This window comes from Malaclemys terrapin, chromosome 2, assembly GCF_027887155.1.
Source record: "Malaclemys terrapin pileata isolate rMalTer1 chromosome 2, rMalTer1.hap1, whole genome shotgun sequence".
NCBI lineage: Eukaryota > Metazoa > Chordata > Testudines > Emydidae > Malaclemys > Malaclemys terrapin.
Genome location: NC_071506.1, coordinates 250,613,131 through 250,627,895, shown reverse-complemented (window position 1 = coordinate 250,627,895; position 14,765 = coordinate 250,613,131). Strand labels below are relative to the sequence as shown.

General features: G+C 35.4%; 1 protein-coding gene across 1 annotated transcript in view; it reads left to right on the top strand.

The window, feature by feature from the left end:
• DNAJC1 (DnaJ heat shock protein family (Hsp40) member C1) overlaps positions 1 to 14,765 on the top strand; it is a 179,633-nt gene that overhangs the window by 76,655 nt on the left and 88,213 nt on the right. Inside the window, exons 5-7 of the mRNA XM_054020664.1 lie at positions 381 to 478; positions 1,637 to 1,730; positions 11,612 to 11,702. Of these exons, the coding sequence (XP_053876639.1) occupies positions 381 to 478; positions 1,637 to 1,730; positions 11,612 to 11,702 (283 nt within the window). The remainder of the gene's footprint in view (positions 1 to 380; positions 479 to 1,636; positions 1,731 to 11,611; positions 11,703 to 14,765) is intronic.

Genomic DNA, 14,765 nt, shown 5'->3' with positions numbered 1-14,765 from the left:
TTTTGTTTATACTCTTAAAAAAACAAACACAAATTCAACAGTATTCACACATTAGCATCTATTTACTTTTTATTTTCCAAGCTACATTATTAAAGTTGATGAATGAGAAAGGAGGCAAGTTGAATGCTTTCTCTTCTTAGAAAACTTTGATTGCTATGGAGATACACATGACTGACAGAGCTGGACTTCATGTGTGTTTAAGGACTGGATGCCATGGCAACAGTTATTGTTAAAGATAGATGATTTTACTTAATCATGTAGGACCCTAGATATATTTGCATAAATGCTACTCTAATGTTTATCCTTCACAGAAGAGTTCCAGTAACATTCATAGAGTACATGTTAATGATAATTGTAATCATAATTCTTTCTACATTAAGGATGAACTGCTTAGCAAAAAAAAGAGAGATAAGAAGAAAAAGACAGGAGGCAGGAGTACAGATGAAGTAAAACTTGGGGCTGCTGACAAAAACGAAAGGTGGGAACAGTTGCTAGTGTATTTTCATATTTAAATGATTTTGTCAAAAGTCCACTTCAGCTATTAAAGAAATTGATGAGATATTTTACACACTCAGCCTGTATGCTTGTATGTGGTGTGTCCACACCGAAAGATAATCTCTTAAATTTATGAGAATGTTGCAAGGCTGGCAATGTGTACTATGATTGCTATTTATAAATATTCAGGGAGGCATTGGTGTGGGTTTGTAATATGAAACGTGGCTATGTGGAAGATCAAAAGTAATTGTAAGGCAAAGAATGTATAAAGTATAGTTTATTTGCAGAAGGGTGCTTCTGGTTTATAAAATTTTTGCAAGAAGTTTATTACAAGCTTTTCCACTGAAGATTTAAATTAGGTTAAAAATGTAAACTAACAAGTTCACCATTACTGAGTCTTTAACGTATTGCTCTGGTAAGTGCTGAAATTTTGGAGGTTCTTGAATGTTGTTTGATTCACGTAGAAACAAAAGCATTAGTAAAGGATTCTGACACTGCTGTTTAGTTAAGAAACAACATAGGGAAGTGACATCCAGTATACTCCAAAAGATACCACCATTTCTTCTATTGATTTATAGAAAGAAATAAAGGGTTTAAATAGTTCACACAGCAGGGGCATGAACTGGATCAATGCAGGATGGAGATCAGAGACTGTTCTGCCTGTCTTCTATTCTGATGACATCAGTGAGTAATGCTTCAGTGAACTGCAAATGACATTAATTTTTATGTATTGGTTTATTTATGCTACCGTCTTCATATCTAGTTGTCAGCACTTGTGAACACTTTGGTGATGGTTAGTCTTTTTTGGCTGAAATGATCACTTAAGTCTTAGGAATTTATTTTTGTGTAAATGAAGAAAAGTCCTGCTAAAAGAAGATTAAAAATATAACAATTAATAGCAGCACATTGTCTAAATCTAGTCTTGAGTCTTTGGTTTGTTATATGCTTTTTAATGGCTTCAATATTCATAATGTACATTTTGTATTATGTTTATGCACTTTCAAAATGGATTAATAAGCATTTTGAATTTTACATTTCTAGTTTGAGTCTGTAGGAGAGTTTGCTGACTTTTGTAAACAGGTATATTGTGTAATGAGAATGAAAATGTATTATTAATATTTAAAATAATTTTACTTTGTAGATCATTGGAAAAACCACAGTGGCGTGATTTGCTTCCGTGCAAGCTGGGAATTTGGTTCTGTCTTACTGTAAAATCATTACCTCAGCTGTTGCAGGTAAAAATACAATTTGCACCCCACTTTTTTATGGGATTATTTTGCTGGTTTCATTATGCTGTGATCACACACACTGTGGCTTGTTCACTTGATTTTTCTGTCATCAGAAGTATTTTTCTTATACAGATAAATTATTATTTTAAGGGTATTATTTAAAAGTTCATGTAAATGTGAATATATATTTGTAAAATGAGTCTTTTGTTTAATATAACCTACAATTCTAATTGTAGTTCTCTCAGTCTGCACTCTGATTTATAAACAGACAAGACTTTAAGAATTGTTCAAGAATAAATAGAAAAGGAGGGTGAAAATTACATGTATTTTAGGAGAAGAAGCAGTGTGTGGAAATAAACTGTAAATGGTAACATTTAATTATAGCTTAAATGTATCTAAAACATACAGTATTTGTGTAATATATTGTACATTAATATCCAGTTCAAATTTAATAGGAAACAGGGAAATAAATTGAGGGTGGTTTTTTTACGTGGAGTAATTTTAATTTTACCCTTTTCACTGGCAACTGATATCCACCTTTTCCTCAAATTAATCCACTAATTTTTTTTTAATGACTGAGAAGGCTTTTAAAAAATTATTCGTATGCAAAAATCTGTCAGTGGAAGGATAAGGTTGTACAGTTAGTACTTTGGAGGAGGGGAAAAATCAGGAAAAGCAAAAATTAACATTAGCATAGGAACTTAAATTTGTTCAGCCTGTCTGACTATAGAATTTTCTTCTACTTTAAGTGTATAACAATAGATTTATTTGTTAAAGGCATAGTGTAAGATACACAAATTATGTAACATCACCAACTTAGTGTCATTATAGTCAGGAAAGTGTCTATAGAGAAAAAATATCTTCTTACATAACAGATTTTTACACCCTGTGGTTTTGGTCATATCTGCTTTAGTGATTAAAAAATAAGATGGTTGCATTTTTATTTATTATTATTATTATTATTATTATTATTATTATTATTTGTTTCTCTTATTATTACTGTAGAGTTGCTATGAATCAGGGAAAGAAAGCAGGGTTAGATTTTGGCTTACACATCACTAACATAATTGTTAACTAAGGCACCACTGCTGGAACTGTTTCCATGCAGATGAAACTTAGGTTTCACTTCCATGCAGTTGACTTTACAGGAGTGGCATATTAAACAAGCAAGAAAGCAAAACAACAAATTGTTTTATCTGTTAGCAGAATAAACTTACTAAGGAAGTCACAGAGACAATAAACACGTTTCTCGGGATTGACCTTTTTAGTGACTTTTTCAAGGATAACTTCTCTTGAATGTTAGTTGTAGACATCTTAACTGCTTGTATTTCCTTATTTTTTTTAAAAAATTAATGGTGTAGTCTTGATATTGTACTAAAGTAGTTTTTAGTTAATTTTCTTGTTTTAAAGAAAATAATGATCACTTCCTGGTCACAGTTGGGCTTTTAAGTTCATTCCTCATTTTGGTGAACGAGTTGGGGGAGGAGTGAATTCACAAATTGTTGCTGCTATTTGTTGACAATTTCCTGTATTGGTTAATAATCGTTTTGATTATTTTCTTAATTTACAATTTCTCCAATCCTTTTTCTAGGAGCAATCATGGTGTATTGTGTCATTAGACTATGTTAAAAAAATCATAGATGCCTATTGAGCATACCCAAGTTACTTTTCTTCAATCAATCTTCAATCATGTAACTTTATATCCAACAAACTATTCTCAAATGTGGCCAGTGATATTCCATAATTAATAATATTTATAGGCTAAGTTTAAAAGCTCCATCCCTATTTGAATGAAGTGTGCGTAGGAGAGAAAGCTGTAGCAATATCTTAGTGGCAAAAGTTTGCCCATGCCACTCACTATCTTCACCCTTAAGCCTTACATATTACAACTAGCTGAACAGATTTTCCTCAGACTTAAAAAATATATCACTTTTTGCTTGATACCAGAAAGCTTCATCCCCAAAAGAGCTTTTTTTTTTAGTGAAAGCAAGATTATAATTAATGTTGCAAAATAGAGCAAATACTAGATTGAAACTAAAAAATATTTACTTATGAGATGATAGGGCATGTTAATGTCCTACTTGCCACCGTTCTATCCACTTAGATGATTCAGATTGCAGAGATGCTACACATGTCTAATTCTCATTTATCCAACTGAATGTCTTCCTCCCCTTTCCCCCCTCAAAAATATCAAATCAGAGAAGGAGGCACTTAAAATAATTAAGGTGGGCCTTTACTTGAGAAAAATGCTTTGTTTGCATGTCCTCGGAATGGCCTATGTCATTTTATCTTGCTCTGCTTTTTGCATGATGGAGTTGAAAGAAAAATAGGAAAGGGATGTGTGAGAAAAATGTAGAACTTTGAAAACTGAATTATATAAGGAAGCTTTTATTTTTAATTATTTGGGAGCATGATTCAAGAGGAGGAAGAGGAACAAGATGGATTTTCATAGTTGTGCTTGTGAGGTTAGTTAAATTTAGGGGCGGAGAAAGTGAAGAAAACAAAGTAAATTTAAAAAATTCTTGTAGGAAGGGAGCTTGTTGAAAGAAGTGATGTAACAACGTTGATAGTCCAGGCCAAATCGGTGTTGCTTTTTTGTGAATGTAGTGTGAAACACTTAAACATTAACTTGTATTGTTCAGTGTAATTTGTACTGTAATTAAATGTATGGTTTGTAGTGTAGGCACAGAGTACAATAAATAGGATACATATTGTTGTTAGGCCCATTTTTGTTTAGTCTTTCAGGTGAATGAAGAGGAATGAAGGAAGGCTGTAGGTGGCTTATTTTTTTCTCTTAAAAATCAACAAAAACCAAACTATCCCTCTCTTCTTCTCCCAAACCCTTCCCCCTCCCCCCAATACAATCTAGGGATTGAAAAGTCAAGCTTGTAACAAAGGAATGAAACTGTTTAATAGTGTGTGAGTGTCGCAGTCCAAATCAAGAGTGTAATTCAGAGCACAGACTTGTGTTAATTACAGATTTTAATTATCTTTGTGTGGGACAAAAGCAGACTTATCTGTGAATAGACTGGTTTTTAACAAAAAGGTGACTGAGGGTTTCTGTCTGTAGATGAAGACATACAACTTAAGGAAACTGTTTTGCTATTTCCTAAAGGTCCTTGCTAACTACTCTTTATTCTCATTGTTGCTTACAGATAATAAAATAAGTGTTCTCTATTAAGCTACTTTCTTCTTCCCCATTTTTTAAGCAAGTATTCTTTGCCCTTCTTCCATATTACTTGTAGTGGAAGCTTAAAAATTAGTGTGTTGATCTTCATTTTGTACTAACTTTATTTATTCCAGCACAGCCCTAGGAAACATTTTTGTTAAATTGTCATGTCACTGCTGGCCTTGCTGTAATGAAGCAGGAAGCATTTTTGTCTGGTTCCTCCAGAAATGGACTCTTGTTAAGAAAATGAATTTCTCCTATTATCTGCAGAATAATGATACAAGCTTCACTGCATATTTCCATCAATAGGTTGTTGGAAAATCTTCTAGTGATTCTCCAATGGTGAGGAGCCCTTCAGTCTCTATTCATATTTGCGCCAAGTGTAACCTATTGAGATTGTCAACAAGGTTTCCAATTATGATGGTGACTTTTGGGATACAAACCTTTAGTCCATTTTCTAGTAGACAGAATAAAAATGGCCACTAATTTATTTTATGTAGACCATGTATGATAGTTAATTACACTTAGTTACTAGCCTGGACTAGATTCAAAGCAGTGAGCAAGAGATGTTTAATTTTTAATGTTTAATGCAGCGTTGAATTAAAAGAAAAATCCAGGAGAAATTTTTCACTGCATTTAAACAGCTTTTTAAAGATGGTCCAATTCTTCCCAGAACAGGTTGGCAGTATCTCATTGATCTCAAAAACCTCTACCAAAAGTATTTCATCTTTGGCAAGGCCATTTTCATGTTTCCTTTGTTTTGTGATCTAATCAAACTTTTCCATACATGTTTGTTTGTTACATTTTACTTAATATTTTAGTGTGATATATTTGATATTATATCTGTAATATTTAAATAGAATACATAAAAAGAGGGACTTTTATAGAGGAAACATTGAAGCACAAGATTTAACCCATAGAAAACTATTTAATTCATAGGGGGATGACAACCAGGAGCTACCTAGTTTTCCAGGGTTTTAGGATGACCAGTACTGGAGCACTGCACTTAGTAAGAAGAAGAGTTCCTAGCTTCTGCAAGATAGGATAGGCCAGGGCAGGATGTGTGGCAAAATGGGTGCCCATTTACCCTGCCCAAAACCAGGCCCAGACTAAAGAATTTTGGGGCCCTGTGCACTATGGAAATTGCGGGATCTACACCTTACTTAAAGTGCCTCTGTCACATAAATAACCCACCTCACACAGACTTTCAAATGCCCCTTCTATCCCATATATACCCCATTCACATCCCAGGAGCCTTTACATGCATTTTGCTCACTGCAACCCCCAACAATTTACATTCACCGGCAGTCCCCAACATCCCAGCTCCCAAGCTCACTGACCCCCAACCTTGCCAACGCCCCCTCAGCCCCTCACTCTGCAGCTCCCCAACACTTCCCATCCAGCACATAGGCTATCAACAACTTGCCCCAGCACCTCACCCCCATGACCTTCCGGGCCATTCACTGGTGCCTTGCAGCTCTGCACTCTGCATTCTGCTCTTTTCCTAGGGTAGTGTAGCACCTCCCAATCCCAGCTCCACAGCTCTGCTCATTTCCAGTGCCTGCCATGCACTTACATGGCCCCACGCTTTAGGGGGAAGGGATAGCTCAGTGGTTTGAGCATTGGCCTGCTAAACCCAGGGTTGTGAGTTCAATCCTTGAGGGGGCCATTTAGAGATCTGGGGCAAAAATCTGTCTGGGGATTGGTCCTGTTTTGAGCAGGGGGTTGGACTAGATGACCTCCTGAGGTCCCTTCCAACCCTGATATTCTATGATTCTCAGCTGCCCCTCTGTAGGAAAAACTTGAGTGAGTGATGGTGTAACCTGGAGCACAGTGCTGCCCTGGTATTGAGTGCACACTAGTGAATTTGGGCCTACCTGGAACCAATTTCATCCTTTTAGGGGAACCGGCAATGGAGGGTTAGGTTGCAGTTGGAGTTCAAGGCAGAGATTAAGTGGCTCAGAAGGTGGCAAGCAAAAGGAGGGCTGGGTGTAAGCCAGGGACTGTGGAAAGTGAGCAAGACTCATTTGGTGGATAGCCTGTGATATTCACTAGAGGAAATAAGTGGCTTATACTTTGGGGAAGGAGCAGAAGGTAATTGGTGGTGGAATAAAAGTTATAGGAGGGAAGAGACTCATTAAAAAGAAGATACTTGTCTGCAGTTTGCAGACAACCTTGTCTGCAAGGTTGTCTGAAGGTTAAAACATCCATTTTGACTTCTATCATTTTATGCAATGTTTGTTTAAAGGCAAACTGGTACATAAGAGTTTTTTCTCTTCAGGCTTGTCTACACGTAGTGCTGGAGCAGCGCAGCTGCACTGCTGTAGCACTGTAGTGAAGATGCTACTTCACTAATGGGAGAGCTTCTCCCGTCGGCATAGTTAATCCACCTCCGTGAGAGGCAGTAGCAATGTTGATGGGTGAAGCACCTTCCTCGGTTGACGTAGCTCTGTCTACTGTGGGGGTTAGGTCAGTATAAGTATATTGCTTGGGGGGTGTGGATTTTTTTACACCCCAAGTGACAGTTATACCGATGTTAGTTTGTAGTGTAGACCAGGCCTAAGTTAGCTTGTTTTTTCGTTTTTGATCATGTAGATCTAATTTTTTGGCATCCCATTTGTTACCTTGACAATACACTGATGTCAGGATTATTTAATGCAATGAAAGAGTGTTTTTGCCACATGATGATTGGTGGTGGTAATTATACAAAAATGGGCAAATCCAAGGTTGTTTTTTCAAGTAGCTCTAACTTGACCCTTTCTTCATATTCTCGCACACAAAAAATTGATTACTATATACTTAGGATTGTTTCCAGTATTGTTATAACTCTCATACAAACTACATAAGAATATTACAATTAAAAAACCAAGCAACTCTAACCATCCAAAAATACGGAGATGACCATTTAAGGTACTATATATAAATATTACACTTCCTTTACAATTTGCATATTTGGTTAACAACAATATTGATATACAGAAAACACAGTTTAATGGTTTAGTTACATATGTCCAGTTGGGTTGCTAGTCTGTGAGAGTGAAGTGCTAGACCAACAGTATTTTCAGACCAATCATCCCTAAATTTAAAAAAAAGGGCTGTGTCTGCTTATACGGATCAGAGCAAGGGAAAGTCTGATTTTATCATGAAATGTGCCTGGGATCACACCTGGTTCTATGAGGCAAGTCTCCCCTTTTCCAGCTCTTGTGTTGTTTTCTCTGGTCTGTCCTCCTTGTGAGGGAAATGACGGGAGACCAACGAGGGCTAGGTGAAGAGAACCAAAACAGCAAAGACTGGTCAAAGCAACTAATTGAAATCCCCAATTCCGTATATCAATCCAAGCATCAGAAAAACTCCACCATAAACAAAATGGTAGTTTTTCTTTATTTTAAAAAAAAAAAATTAAGTGAGGATTAATTTTGTTGCCCTTCTCTATCAAGAACTTTTATGGTACTTGGCACCACAGCACTGAGCACATTTTGTAAATGACATTCCGTTCATCCGATCTGTAAATTTACTGACAGCTGGCAACATTGTATATAGTGTGGCAGAGCTGTGAAAACCTTAACTTCATATATCCATGCTTCTGTGTGATAAAATGTGGACCATTATGTTTCATTAAACTATTTTTGCCTTGAAGTTTCTTGGATTTTTAAAACTTAAAACTGACAGATTAATGGTCTAATAACTTTTCTTTAATGCACTTGTTTGAAAGATCAGCCAATTAAATCAAAGTTGCTATGTATGTATCTGTAAAACTGTACATGTGTTTATACATGAAACAACACACACAGCATAGCTGGGAGCCTACGTGTCACGACTTTGATACATAGTTAAGGAAAGTGCAATATATTACTATCTTGGTATTCTTTTCAAATGCTTCTATTTCTCAAGCAAATTCCTTCAAACAGGAGGAAAACACTTGTTCCTATTAAGGTGTACCCAAACTGTTCCCGTTAGGCAGAACATTTCCAAACTGCTTGTTTTTCTTTAGAAATTTGGGCTTTGATCCAGATCCAAATTTTGTTGCTTAGGCTGCTCTTTAATTCTTTAAGAGGACTGAGTACATAACAGGTATGAAATGTAGGTGTAGATATATTTTGAACTACTGGAATGCAAAAGAAAGTGTCTGGTCAAAAATGTGCTTAGAAGTCTGATTTATCCAAATTGGGGGTAGGCAAATTGTATTTTTTATATTTATATTTTCAAAATTGTGTAGAATAATCCCCATCAGTTGGCCTGAAAATGATCATAGTATGAGAAAATTGAACCCATAAACATCTTGGAAAACTAAGAGCCGGAACTTGAGGATTTATAATGGAAATTACATTTCAACCATAACTAAAGCTATATGGCAAAAAGTTGACTGCAGGATTGGGCAGTAGCAAAAATATGTTGATGAGGGAGAGAACTTGTATTCAAACGTAAGTGTCTGATATGATTACAAAGTTATAGGAAAAAGTTACTGTTAAGTAAATTACTTGGTATAATTTGTTCTCCCTTTTAATTTTTTTCCTAGTGAGACTCCCTATTTCTAAACCGTTTTGTAAGTCTACATTTTTTCCAGTTTCATTTTCAATTTTACTAACTTTTTTGGGCTATATATAGATAGACATATATAGACCTACTTAGGCAAATTTTGCCCTCAGAGTCATCGTTTTAGCTCTTACTGAACCTGGAGAGCCAAATGCTCACATTTTGAGGGCAGAACTAGCCCTATAAATATTTTTAATGAGTTATTTTTCTGATTTCTGTCCTTTTGCACAGATCTATGCATGTTCTTTATTTTTCCCATTATGCTGATATTCGGATCATACAAAAATACATTGTATTTAATGAAATAATATACATACAGTCCAGTACTTGTTTGATATCTTTTAACCTGAGCAATGCTTTACCTGCACTGATCACCCACATGTACAGGCCCTTTATATAGATACATCAAATTTAGTATTGCTGTTGCTTTATCTGCTTCTGACTAGTTTTCTTTGTTTTTCTGCTCTTGTCTCTCATTTTCATCTGAGCCGCTGTTCCAATTGTTCCATGATTGACACACTAGAGAGATTGACAGTTACCCCCTAGTGCCTGCTGTCTGGGGGTCCCATAAGCAATAATGGATTTTGCACCAGAATTTAGCATCAAATATTGGTTTTCAGTGCTAAATCAGAAATGCGGGATGACTGTATCCTCTTTAAAATCATAGCTTTAAACAAAAGCATCCTTGGGATATCTGTAAGCCAAAAATCTATGTACTTAATGTAATCTGAATTTCTCCAAAATTCATAGCAGAGGAAGATTAAGAATTTTTATTTTTGGTGATTATTCTGGTTAAAGGTATAAATACAAAGAAAACTTCTTGTGCGTAAGTGAGGATTCCAAATTTCAGTTTTAACTGAAGAGATAAAAACAGTATAGATACTAATTTTTCAGTGATTTGGTGTAGAAAATAGGAAGTCCCTTTACTCTTTTAAAGGAGTTGCTATCTTGTTCAATATGCCTGCTGTAAATGATAGCCATCCTGTATCACATGCATACACACATGTACAGGCCCTTATCCTATGAAGATTGAAGCATGTGCTTAAATTGTGCACTTCAGACCACATTCTCTGGTACACTATGTCCAAGTAATGCAAAATGGAAATACCCAGTGGAGTATATCTGCTGCACAGAGGGATATCTCTTCTGGCATAAAACTGTCAGGGGTGACCTAGCCATCTCGTTCCTGATTTCCCCCTCACTCTGCAACAGCTCTCACATGTAGCAGGGCTGGACGGCCCCAAAACATACGTGTCTAAACTGCAATGCAGATGAGAATCCAGCCCTCTGAATAGTCCAATTGCATATAATGGGGATTCCTCACAGTGCATAAAAGACAAGCATAAGTTGTTGTTGTTGTTGTTTGTTTTTAAATATTTTGGGTGGATTTTTTTTTTTTATCGTGACACAAGATTGTAATCTCTTTGCCGCACGGACCATCTTTTCATTATGTGTGTGTACAGTGTGTAAGCTTGATTGATGGGTTGGGGCCTCTAGGTGCTAACACAATGCATATAATAATAATTGATTGCATGTAGCATCTGTGTGGTGGCCAACATTTTTTTTTTGTATAGCTGCCAACAGTGGGAATGTAGGGTGCAAACAGAAAATGACTGCTTAACACAGTTTTTAGTTGTGAAAAAGGGTTTTTTAGTAAAGTCTTCTATATTGGATCTCATATTTGCTGACATCATAAATGATTTTACAGCAAGATATCCACTGCCCTGCAGTAGAAAAAGAAATGGCAGTTTTAATTAAAACATTTATTTTCAAATATCTATGTAGTGATGAACTTCTTGCTACTTGAACTTCCAGATTGTTTGGGTGAGCAAAATGGGTGTATGGCCTCTTAAAGAGCTAATTAGGGATGCATTGAGTTATCATGTACAGGACCATTAAAATACCCTTCTGAAGATGGGTTTTTTTTTCTGTTTCTTTTTAAGTTGTATGTGTGTAGTAAACTTTAACCTCAGCATTGTTAAATATGGACTTAACACAGAATTTCTGTGTTCAAGGCAAGTCATTCCTGTAACTTGAAAATTGCTGTATCTCAAGTGGAATGAGTGAATATATTTCATTTGCTTTTTTAAAGAGTTAATCTAAAGTGAAATAATTTTAAACAGTGCCATTGTAACAAACTTGTTTATATAAAGGATGCTAATATCATTGCAACATTTTCTTAAAGGATGCCAGACAATTATATGTAGAATATAAAGAAACAAAAATGAAGGCGAGAGAAGATGCCCTGGCTAGAGCTGAACTTGAAACACTTCCGAGTGAGTTTTTAATACTGTCTTAATAAATTACATTGATTGTGTATTATAAGATACATACTATAGAAGATGAATGGGAAAATATGCTTTCATTGTTCTGAAATTTGTTTTGCAAGTTATTTTTGCTGTCTGTTAGTGAAAGAGACTTCTGTGATATGACTTTTGAATTTCACTTAATAACCTGTGCTCTCATTTAAATTGGATACAGGTATGTCCGTGTATAAACATAACTATGTGATTAGTCAGAATCAAATATTTGTGCACTGTATAAAACAAACAACTGCTGAATTCCAGTAATTTGGAAAATAGTTTTGCTTTTGTACCAAAAGTACTTCTGAGTTTGATAATTTTTATAGGTTTATTAAAAAGATTGTATCTAATAAACTGTAAATTGAAATAAATGTTATTTAACAGTATAGGCAAAGAAACTCAAAAGTAAAGACTTTGTTTATGTTGAGGTATGTTGTTTTCAGAAGTGGCCTCAGGTTGTGAGCCTGTCTGTATTATTGTGTCTGAATATAATTGCAGGTATATTTTATAGTACATATGAGGTTGATTTCTGTGTGCTATAAAATGCACCCACAGTTACTTGCACCTATAAAAATGTAAATGCAAACTTTGGGTGCAGAGTTGTGACACTGTTGAAATTGGAAACTTAGGGTACTAGATCTCTCTGCTCTTTAAATACAAGGTGAAAGCAATAAATAATTAGCATTCATATTTTAATATTGAGACTGGATGATATTCCCTTTTCTAATTCCTTTTTTGATCATAACCAAACTTTTAAAACTTGTTTTCAAAAGAAGCTAAAATGTGTTTGTTTGAATTGAGTATAATGCTTCTCTATGCATTTTTGTATTTTGGCATGTGTACTAAAAGCTAGTAACCATTGTGGGGTATAGAGTACACATAGCAAAAACCCATAGAAATGTATAGTACAGTCCCATTTGCCCATGGTCTGAGTTTTGTAAAATCAGCAGTGATGACTCAGCATAATTTGGTACCATCTCCCCAAAGCCTGGAATGTAAAGATCATTCTGCTGTTCAGTAATTATAGGGTGCCAGCCACAAAGTTGGCCAGCTATATACTTCATCTAGCAAATTGTAGTATGAAAATGTGAACACGGCAATCAGTGTTTATCAGTAACTTTATGATATTAGACTGTATTGTCATTTTGTTTCATTTGAATGATGACCTAGAGCATATCAATTAACAACTTTTAATATTTTGTTAAAAGGACTAGTTTATGATGCTAGAAGGGCAAATTCAAGTAAGAAAACATTAAAATTATAGTGGTTAGTGATCCTGTGTGTTTATTATTTTTAAAATGGCAAATAAATGTTTTTTCAGCATTTTTCTCCTGAGTTCTGGGAGTGCAGAGAGAGGCAAGGGTATTAGTTATGAAACAGTGATTAGTAGAGTTTGTGGTGGAATTTGACACAACCTTAATTGGGCCAATGATACTGAACAGTGCTGTTACTGGCTAACCATGTGTGGTCCATCTTATATTTTAAAAATAAATGAATGTGTTGAAGGTTTACAACATTCAGGAGTATAGACACATAACATTACAGAGCATAGACATATCCAGTATGTTACTGAAGTCAGAATGTTATGTAATAAGAATTCTCCAATGGTTGCATGCAAAACAAAAAATCTTTTAAAGTTGTTAAGTTTATTGTATACTTCAGAATTAGTATATAAATTTTTAAAATCCCCAAATGTGCATTTCAATTGTCCCTTTCCTTCTTAATTTTAAAGACCATCAGTGGACTACTGAGTTCATAATAACATTTCCATCTACGTAATTGAGTAAATGCATCTCATGCAGATTAGCAATAGCTGTTTTATGCTGCCTGTTTTTCATGATCTAATTGCTAATTTACCCTCATGTCTGTCTGCTTTACTGCTGAAATTGTGTAATATTCTCTGGGGGATCGAACTAGAACCAGTACAAGGGGGAATTCCATATAACTTGCAAATAGGAGATAATGCAGCAAGGAGGTCTCATTAACATGGGGCATTGCTAGAGAAGATACAAAGTGTGAAAAGGTAATTTCTCGATAAGTAAATATTATCCTACCAGGGAAATCTCTCTGCAGAATTTTAACTTATTCTGTTGACGCCTGTGCATGGTTCCTGTTAGCACTTCTCACTATATTCTAAACCTTTTTTTCTCCTCATTTCATGTTTAAGTGTAAAATATAATTATTAAATCCTCCATAAAGTAGATGTTTGTAAAAATGTGGTTTAAAGAAAGTTTGTTTCTATTATTTATGTAATTATATGTAGCTATGTTTTTTTACTTACAGAGCTGTAAATAAGTAAATATTTTAACATTTGAATTTTCTGGTTTCTCCATTTAAATTCATGTGGTTTTCCTAGCAACCTAACTTTGTTACAAGGATACCAGAAGAAAGATACAACACAATTCCAAAGTGCAACTTTATTTGTAGACTCCCTGTGGTAAGAGATGTTCCTGTGACCATAGATAGTTCTTGGTCTAAATCCTGATATCAAAGAGGTGATTTATAACTCTAGTTCAGTGGTCACCGGACTGAGTAGCCTTAGGCTTCCCAGGACTAACCAGCTGTCAGTTTTCTTAGTTGGAAACTCAGATTACTTAAAGAATTTGAGCAACTACCAAGTCACACTCTGGCAGTATATGCTAGTTGGTTTCTCTCCTGTTTTGGGGAGTTTACACCACAGAGTTTCTGAAATTCAGAATTGTAAAGGTCTGCTTTTGAGATGTTGTTTTGTGGGTCTGTTTTTCAGAGAGTCTGAGCACATAATCCCATTTGAAGGCCAACTGAATCTGAAGGTGCTCAGGACCTCTGAAAATTAAGCCTGAGATCTACATCTGCCCAAATGTTTAAAATAAAGATATTTGAGGAAGGGGGAAGGCAAATGTGACTTTTGAGCTACCTTTCTGCTTCATCCATTCCTGAGGTCATCTGGTCCTGTCTTGACATGTCCTCTACATGAGGCAAGGGTATTGGATGGTGTAGCGCTGACTTTACACCACTGGGGGAAACTCCAGCTATCCATTTAGGGGAACTTTCCAG